Source organism: Cervus elaphus, chromosome 1, assembly GCF_910594005.1.
Source record: "Cervus elaphus chromosome 1, mCerEla1.1, whole genome shotgun sequence".
In the NCBI taxonomy this organism is placed as follows: Eukaryota; Metazoa; Chordata; class Mammalia; order Artiodactyla; family Cervidae; genus Cervus; species Cervus elaphus.
The window spans coordinates 52,274,646-52,289,244 of record NC_057815.1 but is presented as its reverse complement, the minus strand read 5'-3'; the positions used below and the strand labels follow the sequence as shown (position 1 = coordinate 52,289,244).

Here is a 14,599-nt window from a genome sequence, read left to right as displayed (position 1 = left end):
TTTAAATTATATATAAAATGTCATTTTAAAATTAAAACTATTTGGTAGCCTAGTATAAGGATGTTTTTAAAAAACATAATATAATTTATAGCTTTTTTCCAAGTGAATTTTAACTGTAACTCTTGAGCAAATTATTTGATAATGTATATTGACTGCAGTGTGTTGCGGATAGTATTACTACTTTATCACTGTATTTTTTCATATTCTTGAAATAGGTTGAAAGATTGTTTGTATAAAGCAATGATTCTCAAAGTTTTGGTCTCTAGACCCCTTTACACTCTTAAAAATTATTGATAACTTCAAAAAGGTTTTGTTTTTGTGAGGTTTTGTTTCAGATATCTTATTGATATTTGTCATAGTAGATTCTAAACCAGAGACATTTTTAAAGGAAGAGAATACATGTACAAGCACACATTCCATTAGCCATCAAGAGTGATGATATCACAAATGTAGCTTTGGAAAATTCCTCTCTATACTTGTAAGAGAATGAAAGTGAAAAATAAATAATGTTTTAGTTTTATTATGAAAATAGTTTTGACTTTGTGAAATACCTAAAATAGTCTGAGAGACTCCTAGGAACTTACCACACTTTGAGAACTGCTGCGGATTAAGAGGGTGCAGTGTTGCTTAGACCATTTGGGGACAGCCTTCTGGCACATTCTTAGGGATATACCAATAGGGGCAAAAATCTTTATGCTTTAAGGAGAGAGCTGACTTTTGCAGATATCCAAAATTAATTTGAACCCAAGCTTGGCAGTAGAACTTCCCTTAAAACTTTTGGAAAGGGAGGCATCAACATTAAGGGGGCTTTAAGACCACAAGGCCTATTTTACGTAATAATGCCTGCTTGTGTTTTGTTGCCGTCTCTGCTTTTTGTTTACTCATGTTGGCATTTTATCATGAACCACTTATAATTGGTATAATTATAATTGGTATGGTGGTTTAGTTGCTCAGTCATGTCTGACGCTTGCGACCCCATGGACTGTAGCCTGCCAGGCTACTCTGTCCATGGGATTCCCTAGGCAAGACTACAGGAGTGGGTTGCTATTTCCATCTCCAGGGGATCCTCCTGACCCGGGGATTGAACCCAGGTCTCCTGCGCTGCAGGTAGACTCTACTGACTGAGCCACCAGGGAACCCCTATAATTGGTATAACCACTAATAATCGTTTCCCAACTTATTCTTACTCATTTTTTATTTTTCAGAAAACATTTTTTGTGCCTGCTCAGTGCTGGGCATTTGACTTGATACAAAGGGTTGAATTCAGGAATAAGTAAGAGTCATTGCTTTAATGGAACCTACAGTCTACAGAGTTTTTAAGAAGGGGGTGAGGAAGAGTGTAGAAGTGTTAGGAGAGATTGGATAGGAGCAATTATTGAAGCTGGAGTTGAGGACCTAAGTAAAATGTGAAAGAGTTGGGCATCTTCTCTGGAGTCTCCAGGGTAATGCATCTAAAATTTTTCCTCACCAGTAAGCCTTATTTGTAAAGGAAATTATTATCTTCTACTCAAAGCCTGAAATTTCATTGAACTTTTGTAGTTTAAACATATGGCCATTATTTTCTATATAAAAAGACCTTGTCCCCAAGTATTTGTCTAAATATTTGACTAAAATACTCTATAAAATTATGTCATTTTATTTTATGCCTTTAATTCCCCATGGCACATCCTACTGATTATTCCTAGGGCCATTCATTCTCATGTATATATAGCATAGCTGCTAAATCAATAAAATGAGTTCTTTTTATATCAAGCAGCAATTAGTATGTACACTTAAAGTTGTTAAACATTTAAGTAGAGTCTACTATGATTTTGAAACAGGAATAAAAGAGCATAAGCATAGGGCATATACTGTAATGTGACATTGTCTTCTAGAAGAATTTCTCAGCTTGAGCACTCTGCATTTTAGGCCAGCTGATTCTTTGCTGTGGGCAGCTGTCCTCTGCACTGTAGGGTGGTCAGCACTCTTGGCCTGTGCCCACTAAATTCCAGCAGCTCCCTTTGCTCACCATCCCGGTTGTGACAAGGCATAATTGTCTTTAGACACCACCAAATATTCCCTGGGGGCTGAAGTTGCCCCAGCTTGAGAAGTGATATGCAGCAATGTCCCTGGGAAAATAAACTTCATTGCTGGCAAGGATTGAATTACAATAGCTGACCATGAAATACATTCTGGAAAGAGAATAAAGTACATTAAAGAGGGCATTAGTGGACTTAGTAAAGTAGGAACTAATTGGGGTACCAGTGGGTTAAAAGCATTGGAAAAGATGGTTTTGAATAACAACATGGTGGCTAGAGAAGGGAGGAGCATCAAGTTTGAGATGTAACTTGTGAAGCAGCATGACCAATTCTTGGTGTTAGTGGTGGAGATATCTAATATGAAGAGGAATTAAAGGTCATTGGCAGTGTGGGAGAATGAAAAAGTGAATTCAATGTGTTAAAAGTACTTTTCTGGTTGTATCTTGGGCTCCTTTTTCTCTGCTAGCCCCTTAAATATTTTTCAGAATTTGTTCTAGGCCTAGATCTCTTCTTACTAGGTCCAGTTAGCTGATTACTCAGCACCTTCTGTTGTATGTGAGATGAACGGTTGTATTTTAAAATAGATTTGGAAAAAGCTTCATGTAGTCTGGACCTTGGGTGCTCCTCATTGTTGGTACTGAGTGATATTCTCCCAGGGCTACATGTGTGGTTTATAGAATCTGATTCTGTCTTCCCTGAACTCAGGACCCACAGAGCCAGTTACCTCTATGGCATTGATCTTCTGTGGAGTCTCATTGACACTTTACAGCCAACATTCACAAAACTGAACTCATCTCCATAGGTATTCATCCAGTATTTTCCACCTAATGAGTTTATCCACGTAACAAGTGTTTGTCAGCACTCTGTTATCTGGGGCCTGTGTGCTGAGCACAGTAGATGTGGGCCCTGTTCACATGGCATTTGTGGTCTTTATTCTTTCTCCTGTCATTGGCCAAGTCTTACTGAGTTCTTTTTAATTTCCCAAACATAAATGCTCTATTACTCTTAGGTGGTTACATGTGACACTTTCTCTGCCTGAAACACTGTTCTTCTACTTTATAATCTCAAGTCCTTCCCCAGCAGGGCAAGTTGTTGCTCCCGTACAGTCTCATAACACTGTTGTGTTAGCCCTGTTGTATTACTTATAACACTATATTTTAACTGTTTCCTTGTTTAATTTTTCCTATAAGATTCTAAATAACTTGAGGCAAAGGTCATTTTCTTGTTTTCTCAGTGTATGGAAAGTACTCATTTCATCTGAAACGCTTAGTAAGTATTAATTACTATAAAAACAGTGATGTTGAAGTCATTAGCTAGAGGTGGAGGAGAAGACTATTACTTACTAAAAGTCATGTAGGAAGGTGAAAGTGAGTACCACGTAGGTTTTATAGACTTTTTTTTTTTGCCTCAGATTTAAGACTCTCTGTTTAAACTACATGTATGGACTTTAAATGGATTGGAGAGTCAGGGGTAATAGAACAGTGGTCTGGAGGTCTCATCTATAAAATCTGGGGTAAAAAAATTAAATTTGACTCACAGTTGAATGTACGTTCATACTGTAACCATCTTGGGATCTGACTGATTCTCTAGTTAAATTTATTCCTTTGAATATACTTAAGGAATATTGAATTTTCTATTTTCAAATTAGAATCCTATATATATGATACTTTACATGTTTTTCCAGCTTCTGATCTTAATATTTCCTTAAAAACTCTTTTCCTTTAACATACTTACTTTTTTCCCCCTTTAAAATTTTTCAAAGATTTGAGGTAGAATGTAGTTAATGGCATTTTACTCTAATCTGCTAAAGAGGACTACAACCAAAAAAAAAGTGATAAGGTTTGGATTTTAGAAATCTGATCATTTTAAACATTGATCTGATATATATACTGCTTACCTCTGTGCTGAGGGATCATACAGTCTAATAAACAAAGGCATAAACAGTTAAAATTTAACTTTGCAAACTGCTACCTCTGTGTCCTTGGTGAATTACTTAACCTCTCTATTTCTCAGATTCCTCATCTGTAAAATGGGGATAGTAATGTGGACCCCATAGAGTATTTTCCATATAGAATGATAGCAATTTAAGCAACCTTAGGATTTGCATAGTTGAAATCTAAAAAATACTGATCTTTGGGGGAGAAGATGGTGATGATGGATTTTAGAAAGTTGAAAAATACTGCCCTAAAATGTTTTTCTCCCTTGATAGCTTTTTGACAGATTGAGAGATGAAAATCCAGATTTTAGGGAGAAAATTATAGCAATCAACAGTGAACTCACCCAACCTGAACTGGCTCTTAGTGAAGAAGATAAAGAGGTCATCATAGATTCTACCAATATTATATTCCACTGTGCAGCTACAGTAAGATTTAATGAAAATTTGAGGTAAGTAAAGGTATTTATATATTTGGACTGCAGCATAGTTGAAAGATCTAATTTGAATTCTACTTGTTTAGTCGTCATTTTGAAAATACTTTGAAAATGTTTACTCTCTATTGTAGCTTTCAGTATCCTACAGAGTGTTAAAAAAATGTTCCTTCTTTTAACAGTTAAAAATATTGGATTGCTAGTGTATGTTTCTTAGAAGTAGTTGCTGTGAATTTAAGTATGGGGCAGGGAGAAAGCAAATGGAAAGTGTGGATTAGAAGAAAGAACTTTACCTTGGGTAGGAATATTAGTCTTAACAACTAATAGTGTTTATTTCCTTTTCCCTCCATTCTTTCAGAAGTGTCTACTCCAGCAGCCTTATTTTTCTACTTCACACATATTCATCTGATACTAAATATTAAATAGTTAGGCTCAGGTTTTGCAGAGAAAGAAAAAATGGCTTATACGTTGAAGTCATACCTTGTTTTTGTTTTAAAATTTTGGTATCACTGTTAATAGAAGGGTCCTTTGGATATAGGTTTACTTTAAAAACAGTTTGGACTTCCTTCAAGATACCTATTTCAAGAAAAAACATAGCTTTCCAAATGGTCACTGTGTTTTAAAAAGTCTCATGTATATGCAATGCAAATAATGGTGCTTAACTCAGAGCACTTTTGATGTTATATACAGTTTTATGATGTAAATCTATTTATATGGTCTTAGATCAGTTAGAATGGTGTTTATTTTTTAGGTTTCATGATTGCTTGAGGGCTTCTTAAAATGTTTTTAAGTTCAGTTCTGATTATAAAGGATTTTGAGATTTATCCCCCGTATTGTTTGTAGTTGTGCAAACCTTAATTGACACTGTGTGACATGACAGTTCAGCGCCAAAACGTTACAGTGAGTTCTGCTTATATTTCAGGTGAGGGAAATGATTAATAGTCCCTTATGTTTCTTTAACAATGCTGTATAGTTTCAAGGTGTTTTCTCACTCATTATTTCATTCCGTGCTTACATTACCCACCTTTATATAATAGGCAAATCCATTTTATACTTGAGGAAGCTGAGACGCACTATGTAATGGAAAAGGCATGAACTTTGGAATTACATATCTTGGTTCTAATCTTGGCTTTATCCTTTATTATCTGGTGATAATTATTTATTTACTTTTTTAGTTCTTTTTATGCAGCAGTTATGTGTTCAAGATTCAGAAGTGACAAAAGAATCTTATTAGAACTTAGTATAATCTCATTTTCATAAAATATGTGTGTATACATACATGTTTTATATACATACTTTTAATATTGGCCAGTTATTATATTTGGATAGTGTGATTATAGGTGGGTTTTTATTATGAAATAGTCAATCTATTGAGTATTTTCCCTTATTCTAGCTTTCATAACCAAAAAAGAGTTCACATAACCTTATGAAAGTGTTTTGAGGAAGAAGGTATATTCATACTTGATAATTGTGATATAATCCTCAAAGGGAAAATTAGAATGTTTTTTTGAAGATTTTGAGGAATTTTGAAGATTTTGAAGAATCTCTTCAAAAGGGAGATTGTTTTGCAAACAGACAACATTCATTCAGGTGAAACTTATCTAAATAACCTTATGAGAAGGACCCAAGTGTAATACTTTTGGGGCAAACATTTTTTTTTCTCTTTGTCTTCCCCTTAGGGTAAGCAACATTACCATTAACAAAAGGGAAAATTTATTATTATTATTTGTTCTTTCACTAGAGATTGATGAACATTTATTGTTCTTCCCTTCCTTGCCAAGGCATGTATGTTTATTCACCTAATCCCAGCTGTTACTTTGAAATTACTGTTTTCTGTGAAGCAATTTTAATGGGTATTGATGTCTAAGTGGTGATATTACAACATTCTTAAATACTGTAGGTTGACATATAATAACTACTTTTACAGAGCAGTTATTCTTTTTTTTAATGGTTAGCATTTTTATGTCTTTTTTTTCTTAATATGTATTTTATTGAAATCTAGTTGCCTTACAATGTTTCAAGTGCACAGCAAGGTGATTCAGTTATTCATATACACATATATTATTTTTAAGATTATTTTCCATTATAAGCTGTTACAAGATATTGACTCTGTGTGGTTCCCTGTGCTATACAGTAAACCTTTGTTGCTTCAGAGCAATTATTCTTTATAGCCACTTTTTATGTTAGCCCACAAATAAAAAACGGTTCAAAGCTTTTACTTCCAGGGCAAAAAAATCTAAATTTTACTCCCCAAACTATATTTTTGGATAAATCAGAATAAATTGCACATAGATCCTATTTGCAAAGTCCATATAGTCTAATAGAATATGCTTAAATAACCATAAAATAGAAAATGTGGAGTTACTGAAGAGCATATGTTAAAGTGCTATGCAAGTTGAGAGGTAGCAGAGCTCATTTATTTTTCATATATGGTGGTCTATAAATCTTGAAGTGGGGAGAAATGGATATCAAGATTAGGAGTTATAAAGAAATACTGACAAAAGGAGAGAGTGATATTGAGGATAAAAAAGGGTGTTACTTAAATAGTTGGTTATAGAGCCTGGTATCCCTTAAGTAGTAAGGAAAGTGAGGGTAGGCAGGGTCAATGGAGTTGAGAGTAAAGAAGTATCAAGAGACTAGAGACCATGATGAGGATATAAAACAGGCTTAAGTGCAGAAATGGAAGAACAGATAATGTGGTGGGGGAAAATTCACAGTATGAGGTTTTAGAGATGGAACATTGTGGGGTGAGAAGGCCCAGGGTAGGAATGTGAGAGTAGGTGTTCCGAAAGGAGTGGAAGTAAAGATCCATAATTAGAAAAAATTAAGAAACTGTTGAGTCTAAGAGCATTGATTCTCAGACTTTAGAGTGTGTTATGAAGCTTAAGAATTACTGGAGAATGTGTTAAAAATGCAGAATCTTGGACTGTGTTTGCCAAATTCAAACCCTGTAGTTTTGAAATAATAACTGGGAATCCTCACTTGTAGGAAGAACCTAGGATGTGATTTAAATGACAGATGTCTGGGTCTCCTGCTTTGGTCGATTAATTGGCCCCTAGACATCTGTTTCTATATCTTCATTAAGTTAAAAAGAAAAATCAGCAGCATTAGCGATGAAATCAGTAATGTAGGTAGTATTTTTGAAATCAGTAATGTAGGTAGTATTTTTTCAGAGATAGGAAAGAGAGTGATGAGGGAGAGATCACAATGGCATGGGGAATTTATTTAAAATGTAGTTTCCCAGGACTCAGTTTAGACATTGGAGAGTGTCTAAGGATGAGGTCCAACAATCTGCATTTTAAATAACTCAACAGGTGTCAGTCATGTCAGGGATGAGATCTCTGTTCTATGTCTTAGAGGTGTTATCAACATAGATTTTGAACAACCCAATATAGAAGACAGATGAATAAGAAAATTTATTAGCTGTTCAAGTTGAGGTTTCTCCTTTTTTTTTTTTTTTTTTTTTTAGGTTTCTCCTTTATTGAAGTGATTTCTGTGTCTGCATTAATGATGGACCATTATTACAAAGATTTGTTCATTTTGCTCTCCCCACCAAAAGCCAGTGTTACATAAAATGCATTTAAGAATCCATATGACCAAAACATAGTGAGAACTTTTATTTTTGTTTAGCATTACTGAATGCTTTCCAATCTAACATGTCAGGATCTCAGCCTAAAGTTCAAGGTGTAGAAATTGGATGGTGGCAAAACAAGAGTGAGGATACTAGCCTGGCAGGGATATTAAGAGTTATTTATGTGGGCACAAAATGCCTTCAGTTTTGGGTTCTCAGTTGCAGATGAATGGAAAGAGGTGAGCAAACAAGAGCACAGGTGTGCTTCCTTTCTAAAGTTATTCCTTATTTTCAGTGACCCAGAAATTCTGTTACCATCCTCAGGAGCCTGAAACAAAATATCCCAAAACATTACTCTCCCTACCACTGTTGTTTTGCAAATGGGAAAGAAAATAGCACATTGCCTTACAGTCCAGTGGACAGTAGCCTCTCTGTGAAATGTCTTTTTTTCTGGATATCTGTTCAAACAGATTTTCCTCCTTCAGTTGAGATAAGGAAAGAAAAAGATAAACTCATGATTGTAAGACCCCAACCCAATTATTTCATTGAAAAAATTTTTTTCTTCTGTTTTCATAGGTTCTCAGATACTATTAAATTAAAATAAACAATAAGGCCCAAGAGTTTTTTCTCATGAATTATTTCTTGTTCCTAGTGACCCAGAACTTGTTGTCCTGTCCTGAGAAACCTGTAATAGGATATTCTCTGTATACCTTTTCCAAAACTGCACCCTCCCCATTCCGACTGTTATGTAAATGTGATATGCATCAAAGCACTACTTTACAGTTAAGTGGACCAGATTTTATCTGTGACATGTATTCTGGCCTTTTAAAAGAATGGTTGATTTTTTTTCTTGTTAAATATTGAAAATGTAACTCAAAACTATTTTTATTTTTTAAAAAATTTTTTCTCATGGTTTTTCTTTGAAAATACATTGTTTTCCATGAAATGTAAGCATAAAATTTATAATTTTCCTATTGAAACAATTTCTGTATTTCTGACTTTTTCATATATAATTTTCATGATGTGATAGTTCATGTTATTATACTGTAATTTCACATTCACTTAGTATGGCAAATTTAGGGAATTTTTCTGAGGGTGTGGGAATAAAGGGAACCTTTCTACTCTGTTGGTGGGAACGTAAATTGGTGCAGCCAATTTCTTTGGAGAACAGTATGCAGGTTCCTCAAAAAACTAAAAATAGATTTGCCATATGGTCTAGCAGTTCCACTCCTGGGTGCATATATCTGCACAAAACTGTAATCCAAAAAGATATATGCAACCCTGTGTCCATAGCAGCACTATTTATAATAGCCAAGACATGGAAACAACCTAAATGTTCATTGACAGATGAATGAATAAAGAAGGTGGGTATATATACATACAATGGAATGTTATTCAACCATAAAAAAGGATGAAATAATGCCTTTTGCAGCTACATGGATGGACGTAGAGATTATCATATTAAGTGAAGTAAGTCAGAAAGAGAAAGACGAATACCACATGATATCACCTATATGTGGAATCTAAAGTATGACAGAAATGAAGTTACCTATGAAACAAACTCACAGACATAGAGAACAGACTGGTGGTTGCCAAGGGGTGGGGGAGGGTTGGCATGAAAGTTTGGGACTAGCAGATGCAGACTCATACACGCAATGGATAAACAACAATGGCCTAATGTATAGCACAGGGAGCTATATTCAATATCCTGTGGTAAACCACAATGGAAAAGAATATGAAGAATATTTATGTTAATATATATGTAACTGAATCACTTAGCTGTACACTAGAAACTAACACAACATTGTAAATCAAGTATACTTCAATTAAAAAACAAAAGTGAAAACACAACCCAAAATTCCCTGAAACAACAAATTTAGCAATTTTTAATTTCTTTTTGAAAAATTTGGGTTAAAACAAGTTTTTCCCCCCTCAGTTAAAATTTCAGTAGGTCAGCTAAATTAGTAACTGTTACTTCTATAATTCCTGGTGCTTTATCGTAATCTCTTTCAGATCAGTTGTATCAGCTTATAGTGTCACCAACACTGTATTAACTTTGCCAGTTTTTTTCACAGTATTACTGGTTTTGAGTATTTCAACTTTTTCCCCCCTCAAATAAGTTATAAATGAAAGTATAATATGAAGTGGGCTTCCCAGGTGATGCTAGTGGTAAAGAACCCACCAGCCAATGCAGGAGACATAAAAAACATGGGTTCGATCCCGGGGTCTGGAAGACCCCCGCTGAAGGAGGAAATGGCAACCCACTCCAGTATTCTTGCCTGGAGAATCCCATGGACAGAAGACCTTGTCAGGCTACAGTCCATAGGGTTGCAAAGAGACACAACTAAGGTGACTTAGCATGCACATAATAGATAGCAAAAACTACTCACCCTCTAAGTAATATTTATGAAATGCCTATTTGGGGACTATGTTAGGAATAATGCTAAGTACTTGCAAACTTTTTTTTTTTATTTAATTTTAGATAAAATCTTAGTAGGTAGTCTCTTACCTATTCTTCTTTACTGATGAGGACACAGGCCTGAGTGCTTGAGTGACAAGGTCACTTATCCTAGCTGATAGATATGCTAAGCTGGGTTTGAACCCAGGTCTTATTCCAGAGTCTTGTTTTTAATCCCACTTCACTTCAGGATGTATAAATATAAAAAATATTATTCACATATTTTTCCATGCTTTTATAGTTGTCATAATTTTTTTAATGGCTGTATTCCTTCATTCTATTAAAAATACCTACTGTATTAAATCATATCATAGTGAATATTTGAGCTCTAGGCTTTTGCTCTTTCTAGGTAGTGCCTTAATCAGTTACTATTCTGCATATATACTTTTGCATTTGTGAAATTTTTTCCTCAAATAAATTTCAAGAAGGAAATATATAGACCTTGGGATTTTGCATGTCCCTCTTGTAACAAATGTACCAGTTTTATTCTTAACACTCCTTTGCATTGTGTAGTCTTAAAAAGTTGGTTAGGGTAATTGCTACAAAAAGAGAAATAAACATTTTTACTTGATTTTATGTTAATAAAATTTAATGTTTTTGAGTTTTCTTTGACTGTTTTGTCCTAATTGACTCTACCATAGCAGTTTAAAATTACTTCTTCTTTTCTTTGTATGTGGTGTAGTCATTTCATAAAACAGTATACTTTCAAAAATCAAGATGCAAAAAAAGTGTAAAATGACTTCAAAATGTATGCGTAAAAGCCAAAGACTGAAATTATCTGCGTCTATTTCTGGGTAATTTAAAATAAGCAAACACAACTGATAGAATGGCTGTACTTCATGTTAAAATAACAAACAAAATCTGAGCTAAGGGATTAGTTGTAAAGAAACAAATATCTCTTTGTCCCTTTCTGTCTTTGATACTCTAAAATGGAAATACGGTTTTTTTTAGTAAGTGAAAGAAAGACATAGCTTCCCAATTTTTTATTGTGACTTTTTGTTTTACAGAGATGCTGTTCAGTTAAATGTGATTGCTACACGACAGCTTATTCTGCTTGCACAACAGATGAAGAATCTGGAAGTATTCATGCATGTATCAACGGCATATGCCTACTGCAATCGAAAGCATATTGATGAAGTAGTCTATCCACCCCCTGTGGATCCCAAGAAGCTGATTGATTCTTTAGAGTATGTTTGTTTGAAATTTATTTAAATTTGCTTTGACCCCAAACTTTGAATCCAGATTTATCTATTTACATGTATCTCTTTGTCTGTTTAGTTTCTCTCTCCATCCACACATTTGTATACATTGCTCTCTTCCTTATTCAGAAAATTATTATATATCTACTGTGTTCTGTTTATTGTATCAGTTTGTACCTAATGACTCTAGGTGAAGTCATTGTGAAGCTTCCACTTTTGAACAGGTGTGATGGTTGGAGGAAAGCCTTTGAACAGCTTATTCATGGTATTAAAGTCTCAGTTTTTCCAAGGAATCAATCTTAGCCACCAAGAAGTTCCTGATATCCATGGAGACTAGTGACTGCCTATTCAATAGCAAGGTCTAATTTATTAAAAGATTATGCTTTTATTTTGCCCAGTGGAGTCCGGTTGACCCTTGAGTAACACAGGTTTGAACTATGTGAGTCCGCTTATATGCAGATTTTTTCAGTAAATAAATACTCTAGTACTACACAGTCTGTGGTTGGTTGAAAGTGTTGATACACAACCATGGTACAGAGCGCTGACTGTAAAGTTACATGGGGATTTTTTACTGCGAGTAGAGTCAATGCCCCAACCCTGTGTTTTTCCAAGTGTCAACTGTATATCCTCAGAGGAGCCGTGAATTTTTAGGTAATCAGAGGAGTCATGATCCTTTAATTGATATTCCTAGTGTTATTGTTTATTATCTTTCTAAGGACTAGAATCCTACTATCAATTATTGCTTGAGAAGTGTTTGTGATTTGGTGGTTACAACTCAGCATGGCCAAGATTTCATTTGCTTTAGCTTGTACCTTCTGATTGAGTGAAACAGACAGGATCAGAGCAAGAATAAATATCAGGGTCTTTTCTTCTTTTATAGACTATAATTACAGAAAATTCCAGTATCCGTTATATCTTCACGTGTTTTTTATTCTCATATAATATTCCTGCAAGCTTTTTCTTCCTTTATTCTCTGTTTGCCCTTAGGTCTCTCTTCTTCCAAGAGATCTGTTCATGTTCAGCTCCTTAGTTACCACCCCCTGTTTTCTTAGTCAAATTATTTACTTCCCAGGGGCGCTACAAAATGTTCATAGCTCCTTCTCGAAGTTTTCTTCTAAAGTAAGCATGGAAGTCCATTTCTTTAAGGTTTTCCTGGGAATAAAATATGAGAAAATAGATTTGTAAGAAAGTTAGTATTGGGAGCTCTCTGGGACATTCTTATGGTAACTCCCTGGTTTCTATTTTCTAATTCCATTTCTTAGATGGTTCCAAATATCTACCTCATTTTCCTCAGAACATTAGGCAGAAGTGTTTAATATCTATGGGAAAAGTTGAACATGGAAGTTAATTGATCTTCTTACTTTTTCTCTATCCAGACATCTGAGTTGCTGAGAGAGAGCCTATAAACCTATTCTATTATTTCCTTTCTTTGTTTACAAAGAAATCTGCCCAGCAGATAATTTTAGGATAACTCATAGATTGTGTAATCTCCCTCCAATGATAAGGCTTACTGGCTGTACAGTCTCTCCTAGTTAAGCCTGTTTTATTTTTTAATGGAACAACTCTTTTATTCATCTTTTGAAGTTCATCTCCATTATGGAATTTTTCCTATGTTGAATAGTAACCTACCTTCAATTTTATAAATATTTCTTTCCTTCCACACAAAAAAGTACTTTCACATACAGAAGAAAATTTATCTTGATAGTCCCATTTTATACATCCTCATCAGTTAGTATGGGTATCACTGTATACTAACAGTATTCTTAGTATACAAATATGCATAGTATTGTAGATAGAAAGGAAAAACTATCTGAAAACAAGTACATAACATTGAAATTAGTAATTTAGACTGAAAAAGACTATAGAGATCACCTAGTATACTACCCTCCTCTTACAGATTATCATAGTAGACATTTTCTTCAGAGACACTGAGAGAACTGAAGGAATTTTATGACTTCACAGTAGATTACTAGACCTTTTATATTAATTGTAAATGTATGTTCATTTAAAATGTATATAATTAACATGTTATGCTGTTATGATGGTTATATACAAATCTTTAATTCCTTGGGGCCAGATGTATTTTGGAATTTATTTAGACTTTAGAAAAAAATATGATCTATTGTGTAGTATGAAACAACTTCAACTGTCTAAGCTCGGGGTAGTACTCCTTGTCAAACACATAGGAAGTATATGAATACTTACAACTAGAAGATGTTTTTTTAAAAAAAGGCCATAAATCAGTTCTAATTCACTTTTGCTACCTAACATATGGTATATGAAAAAACTCTTGGTTTTCAGACATAGAAACTGGATATACATCTGGATTTGTAGTTGATGTTTAATGAAAGAAAAGCTGATTTTCTTTTTTTTTTTTTTTTAGTAGAAGTTGTCAGACACTTGAGTTGGAGCCACAGATATATTTGAAATATGCAAAGTGGTTTTTCATTTCTTAAATGAAAATATATCTGAAAATATTTTTGCATGTAATTTGTTTACCAGGTGGATGGATGATGGCTTAGTAAATGATATCACACCCAAATTGATAGGAGACAGACCTAATACATACATATACACAAAAGCATTGGCAGAATATGTTGTACAGCAAGAAGGAGCAAAGCTAAATGTGGCAATTGTAAGGCCATCAATTGTTGGTGCCAGTTGGAAAGAACCTTTTCCGGTAAGTTGCTAGAGATCTTTGTAAATAATTGGAACTGAGAATTTTAAGTCATAATTTTGTACAAAAAGAGTTGGCAGTTTTTTAAGAGCAGGTTTTGTTTACTGAACATGGCTTATTGTGGCAAAGTTGTTTCCATTTGTAGAGAGAGACACTCTTATTGGTACTTTTATGTAAGGTGCATGTATTGTAATGTTGCATGTATAGAAACGCAGATGAACTTTTAAAATGTTAACTGAAAATTAAAGGCTGTGGTATTGTCTGGAGTCAGAGGAGACCATGCCTTTCAAGTTTCTTTGTCATTGATAA

The 14,599-nt window shown here is 34.3% G+C and overlaps 1 protein-coding gene across 3 annotated transcripts in view; it reads left to right on the top strand.

Annotated features, from left to right (window-relative positions):
- Positions 1-14,599, top strand: part of FAR1 (fatty acyl-CoA reductase 1) — a 74,899-nt gene that overhangs the window by 38,841 nt on the left and 21,459 nt on the right. For all 3 annotated transcript variants that reach the window (XM_043902593.1, XM_043902585.1, XM_043902603.1), the window contains 3 exons: positions 4,228-4,403; positions 11,422-11,601; positions 14,116-14,293. In XM_043902593.1, the coding sequence (XP_043758528.1) occupies positions 4,228-4,403; positions 11,422-11,601; positions 14,116-14,293 (534 nt within the window). The remainder of the gene's footprint in view (positions 1-4,227; positions 4,404-11,421; positions 11,602-14,115; positions 14,294-14,599) is intronic.